The following is a 6,221-nucleotide window of genomic DNA, read 5'->3' as shown; positions in this document are numbered from 1 at the left end:
GGGGGGGTACGCTTGCAGGACTCTGTGGAAGATTGTTCCTATATGCATGAGTGTTTCGCTGACTGTATTGTATCCTTCAGGGTGTATCATACCCAGCCTGCCACGGAATCTGGGCCAAGTGGGCGCCTCCTCTTGAGAGAAGTCGATTAGCCACAACAGCCTTTTGTGGTAAAGTTTCACGCCTTACTGACACATTTTCCAATATTTTGGTATCTGCAGAAACTTTGGGATATCCTTAAGTTCTGTGAGTTTGAACATGAGGTTGTGAAGATGGAGGCACCAGAGGTTCCTTCAAAGTATAAGAGGGTAAAAGTACTGGACATGTGAATTTCCATGGCCACTTAATAACAATATATATACAACATTTTGAGCGCAGAAATGATTCTATGATAATACGGACAAATTAATAATTTGTTGCTTTTCTTTATGTTATGATGTGTTCTCAGGATCCTATGCAGGGGCGGTGGTGGCCATGCCTTTAGCTGGGATACTGGTGCAATACATTGGGTGGTCTTCAGTATTCTATGTCTATGGTTAGTATTGTTTCGCTTACAGTACTATGACTGTCCAGTAAAGTAATACATTAATACATGCTTGAACTCAAATGCAAATGTTTCCATATCCATGAACTATGTGTTTCTGTCGCTCACAATCAAGACTGAATGGGCGGAGCTTTTATGTGAGTCTCAAGGATTTATTTTTGTGATTTGATTTTACTTTCAAAACCTTTAAGTGTAAGGTTAGGGGCTTTCATGTTTTGCAATGTTATCATTCAACAGCATGTCCCGAGCCCCAAATTTCCTCCCAGCCTACTACTGCTATTGTAAAGCTTGTAAAGTTGAACTTCACAACCTTAACGGCAGCCTGGAAGGAAGTCTGAGTAGTTACTTCTCATTTACTTTCTTTCTCTCTCACTACTGTACCTTTTACATCTAGCTCTCTTTGCTCTTTCTCTACCGTAACCATGTCTGTGGCTTTCACTCTCTCTCTTCCTCTCCCAGGCAGCTTTGGGATATTCTGGTATATGTTCTGGATTCTGGTGTCATATGAGAGTCCCGCAGCCCATCCCACCATCACACCAGAGGAGAGGAAGTACATTGAGGATGCAATCGGAGAGTCTGCGTCATTTCTTAATCCACTCCATGTATGGCCCTATATGTTATTCATGTGTAGCCTATTAATCTAACACTGAGAATCTCTTAGACCTACACACAGACACAGATTGTGTGGATGTATATGTTAACACACACACTCAGCTGGCTGTCTAGTTACTGCTCCATCTCAGTGAAGTCTCTGGATCCCTGTAATATCTTATTCCTTTTGGTGGCAGAAATTTAAAACCCCATGGAGACACTTCTTCACCTCCATGCCAGTCTACGCCATCATCGTGGCCAACTTCTGCAGGAGCTGGACCTTCTATCTGCTGCTCATCAGCCAACCGGCCTACTTTGAAGAAGTCTTTGGCTTTGAGATCAGCAAGGTGAGAGTATATCGATCTGTAAAGCTAGACTTTATTTACAGAAGCTATAGTTTTTCCAGAAAATGTCCTTATATGTTCACAACTGGACACAGCTATGTCACCTACTTTACTGGAAAGTATAGGTGTTAGGGTTTTGCTCAAGGGCACTTTAACCAAAGTTAAAGGGTAATTCTGGTATTTTTCAGCCTCTTACACTCATAATTTTCACTGTTGTGATTATTGCTCATAATAACTTTGTACTCATCACCTCAACCAGTAAAATGTAGCTTTAGCTTTAGGAGGCTTGCTGCACAATTCTTTGCCATGTCATGTTTACGAATCCCTACAGTGGAGTTGAAAAGTACAACATTATTATGACCCACAGTCAGAACAGCAACAATTAAGAAAATAAGACACAGGTTGGAAAATATAAGCATTCCCCTTTGCGGTGTGGGTTTGCATGTGTGTGTGAGTTCCAGACTCATCTCTGTAAGGCACTGCAAAGAGTGAAGATTCTGGTAACCCACTGATATTTGTGCATGTAGAACTGTTCTTCTTTTCCATGTTTAATTCAAAAATAAGACAGAGTAAGAGTCTGAGGGGTGGTGTAACAAACAAACAACTTTGGGGAGTCTTTTGCTTTTATTTAATAGGAGAAAAGGTGAAGGTGACTAGAAATATGTGGAGAGAGGGGACAACAACCATGAACAAGCATTCTCTGCCAGACTTGATATATTGACACTATATTGCCAGAAGTTTTGGGTTGCCTGCCTTACAACACAGAAGCATGTTTGTGAGGTCAGGTACAGATGTTGGATGAGAAGACCTGGCTCATTGTCTCCGCTCTTATTCATCCCAGAGTTGTTCTGTCAAGCTGGGGTCAGGACTCTGTGCAGGCCAGTCAAGTTCCTCCACATCTAACTGGCTCATCCATGTCTTTATGGACCTTTCTTTGTGCGCAGTCGTGTTGGAACAGAAAGAGGCCATTCCCAAACTGTTTCCACAAAGTTGGGAGCATGAAATTGTCCAAAATGTCTTGGTATGCTGAAGCATTAACAGTTAGTCAGGCAAGTACCGTTCTCCTGGCAACCACCAAACCCAGACTCGTCCAATGGATTGCCAGACAGAGAAGCGTGATTCATCACTCCAGAGAATACATCTCCACTGCTCTAGTGTCCAGTGGCAGCGTGCTTTGCAATGGAAACCCATTCCATGAAGCTCTCTACGCACTGTTCTTGAGCTATTTCGAAGGCCACACAACATTTGGAGGTCTGTAGCTATAGCTCTACAGAAAGTTGCCGACTTCTGCGCAATGTGCGCCTCAGCATATGCTGACCCCACTCTGTGATTTTATGTGGCCTACCACTTCGTGGCTGAGTTTCTGTTGTTCCCAATCTCTTCCACTTTGTTATAACACCACTAACAGCTGACTGTGGAATATTTAGTAGTGAGGAAATTTCATAAATGGACTTGTTGCACAGGCGGCGACCTTTCATGGTACCACGCTTGAATTCACTGAGCTCCGGAGAGCGACCCATTCTTTCACAAATGTTTGTAGGAGCAGTCTGCATGCCTAGGTGCTTGATTTTATACACCTGTGGTCATGGAGGTGATTGTAATACCTGAAATCAATGATTCACAGGGGCAATATAGTGTATATATGGTCTTTGAAAATCATCATTATCATTATTAATATTTTCATTTAGATCACATTATCTCAGTTCAGGTCAAAGGAGCACCAATCAGTATAAACATTTACTTTTATCCAGATCGATGTGCTAATATCTATGCTTATAAAACTAATCTGGAACTAAACTGAAACAGGACATTTTTAATCTTTTTTAACCTTCAGCCTCTTGTTGTTTCTAATACTCTAGTAATGAAAACACTGTTCTCGTGTCTCTTCTCATACACACGTAACACAGTCTCTCACTCTCATACATACCCTTTCTTCTTCCAGGTGGGCATGGTGTCAGCTTTGCCCCATCTGGTGATGACAATCATCGTGCCTATTGGAGGCCAGTTGGCAGACTACCTGAGGACCCACAACCTGATGTCCACCACAAACGTCAGGAAGCTCATGAACTGCGGAGGTGAGAGTGATAAAGGGTGATAGTTGGAGGGGGGTGAGTAGGAACGAAAAGAAGGGGAAGAAAAAAAGCTCAAGACAATACAAGAGCAGAAACTAAATAACACACTGCATTACCTGAGTTTTACATCTCAAATTAGTCACACTAGTAAAACTCAACTGGACTACTGTTTGCAATATTTTAAAGACATCCAGATACATACATTTGGCACATCAGTTAAGCCAAACTGACTTCATCTTGTCATCAGGTAGAAATTAAGATGACACGTCACCTTTGCTGTAGTGAAAGCAGCACATCGAAAAATTTGAGACTTTGATAAACTGAGCAAGAAACTTTCTGTTCGGTGACACAGTGTGCAATGACATTAATAATATCGAAGCAAAGTGAGCAGCATTGCTGAAAAAAATAAAAAGACATTTAATAGGTGTGTTTGTTAATGATTCTCCTGAAATTTAAGGACCATGACATTTGTTAGAAAACTTTACAGCGGTAACTGTCATTCAGAGCTGTGTTTGAAGAACAGCAGCTGCCAGCACTTGAATCATATTGATATTTTAGCACAAATCAAAGGTTGTATCATGTCGACATGAACAGCATTTCTAACAACAGCAAATTACAACAAAATAAATGCACTTCTGTATATCAGATGACCAGAGTATAAAGTTGTGGAAAGTTCCTCATTCCTCCCCTCTTGTATTTGTTGTCACGTGGACGTGTTTCAGGTTTTGGAATGGAGGCCACCCTCCTGCTGGTGGTGGGTTACTCTCACTCAAAAGGTGTTGCCATTTCCTTCCTGGTCCTCGCTGTGGGTTTCAGTGGATTTGCTATCTCAGGTTGGAGATTTTATCAGATCTACTGTTATGTGTTATGTGCAGCACCTCTAAACCTCGCTAATTAACATGTAATATCCATAGACTGTATAAAAAGCAATAAGCCAGCAAATAACCACCATTTATACACTTTGCCAGGCTGACTGTTTCCCCCTGTTTCCAGTCTTTACTGTAAGCTAAGCTAACCAGCTGCTGGCTTTAGCAAAATATTTACTGTACAGATACAACAGTGGTATCGATCTGCTCATCTAACTCTGAGCAAGGAAATGAATAAGCGTATTTTCCAAAATGGCAATCTATTCCTTTCAGTGTTAAATACAAAAACAACTAACGCACAGTTTTTGTTCTTTCACTCAGGGTTTAATGTCAATCACTTGGACATCGCCCCTCGATATGCCAGCATATTGATGGGAATCTCAAACGGGGTGGGAACGTTATCAGGGATGGTGTGTCCTCTCATAGTGGGAGCCATGACCAAACACAAGGTAAAACTTGTATCGACTTTGTAATGCCATGTTTAAAACTTTAAAAATGTAAAATAAACAGAAAGGGAGATTAGGCCAACTTGTTCTTGAACTCACCTTTTTACCTTTGTCATTCCAGACACGTGATGAGTGGCAGTATGTCTTCCTTATAGCTTCCCTCGTTCATTATGGAGGAGTGATTTTCTATGGTATGACTTGACTCTGAACACAGTGTTTTGGGAGGCATGTGCAGAAGACTTTAGTCTAAACGCTGATCATATTTTTTCTCACTAGGAATCTTTGCATCAGGGGAAAAGCAGTCTTGGGCGGACATTGAGGACACCAGCGAGGAGAAGTGCGGTATCATCGGTGAGGATGAACTGGCCAATGAGACAGAAGAGCTCTACCGCGGAGGCGGGCAGTACGGGGCCATGAGCCAGCCAGTTGTTGGTTCTAACGGAGGAGGTGCTGGAGGAGGGGGAGCCGGGCCGGGATGGGTGTCGGACTGGGATAAGTCTGAGGAGTATGTGCAGCCGCCTGGATACAACTCTTATATGTATGGGGGAGAAGAGGAGAGGGAGTTGACATAGAAGACTGACGTGATACAAGTTAAAGAAAAGAGGAAGATTGTTTTTGGAAAGGGATTATAAGAGAGCTATACTGCTATAGTGAAAGGACCTGCTGTGTGCTTTTGTACAATATTTACAATTGCAAACATCAAAAGTATGGATCTGATTCATTTCATTGTCCGGGCTTGTGTGTGTGTGTGTGTGTGTGTGTGTGTGTGTGTGTGTGTGTGTGTGTGTGTGTGTGTGTGTGTGTGTGTGTGTACACATGTGCATGCACACATGTGCATGCAGGTGTTAGAGGGATCAATGTGCACAAACATACAGTATTCATTTGCAAAAACTGAACTCATATCCTTCTCCTGAGCTCTTTTTGATTGGTCAAGAGTTCCATTTCCACGACATAAGTGTGTGTGTGTGTGTGATGAGCTTTTTGCCTGTACAGCAACTCTCTCAAGCCACTAGCATTGTGTTGTATTTAAATTTGCCACACATTTACTTTTTTTGCTGGAAAACGTTTGAGCTTCCAACACTGTCCAAATGACGAAACACAAAACGTGACGTCACTACTGTACACTGCTCACACTCGTTCTGTCTCGTCTACGTTACTCTCAAGTCTCTCTCCGACAAAACAATAAATCATATTGATCGTATGATGAATTCAGTACACAAACTAAAAGCAATCTTATCCAGACACTGGTGACGCATCCAGTTAATTTTTAGTTGCCACTGAAACATCATGTTTCCAAAGCATGCATACTTAAAGTGTACTTGCATGTGGTACTTAACATGGATTCATTCATGTGCTAAGA

At 41.9% G+C, this 6,221-nt stretch overlaps 1 protein-coding gene across 1 annotated transcript in view; it reads left to right on the top strand.

Moving 5' to 3' along the window:
• The window catches only part of slc17a7a (solute carrier family 17 member 7a), an 11,801-nt gene extending 6,182 nt beyond the window's left edge, over positions 1-5,619 (top strand). The window contains exons 5-13 of the mRNA XM_046075314.1: positions 81-168; positions 447-533; positions 1,002-1,144; positions 1,331-1,480; positions 3,420-3,552; positions 4,272-4,382; positions 4,737-4,864; positions 4,983-5,052; positions 5,138-5,619. Of these exons, the coding sequence (XP_045931270.1) occupies positions 81-168; positions 447-533; positions 1,002-1,144; positions 1,331-1,480; positions 3,420-3,552; positions 4,272-4,382; positions 4,737-4,864; positions 4,983-5,052; positions 5,138-5,433 (1,206 nt within the window). The 3' untranslated portion in view covers positions 5,434-5,619. The remainder of the gene's footprint in view (positions 1-80; positions 169-446; positions 534-1,001; positions 1,145-1,330; positions 1,481-3,419; positions 3,553-4,271; positions 4,383-4,736; positions 4,865-4,982; positions 5,053-5,137) is intronic.
• The last annotated feature ends 602 nt before the right edge of the window (positions 5,620-6,221 follow it).

The sequence above is a fragment of the Micropterus dolomieu genome, linkage group LG02 (genome assembly GCF_021292245.1).
Source record: "Micropterus dolomieu isolate WLL.071019.BEF.003 ecotype Adirondacks linkage group LG02, ASM2129224v1, whole genome shotgun sequence".
Taxonomy (NCBI): domain Eukaryota; kingdom Metazoa; phylum Chordata; class Actinopteri; order Centrarchiformes; family Centrarchidae; genus Micropterus; species Micropterus dolomieu.
The sequence above is the reverse complement of the archived record's forward strand: the minus strand, read 5'-3'. Positions and strand labels throughout refer to the sequence as shown.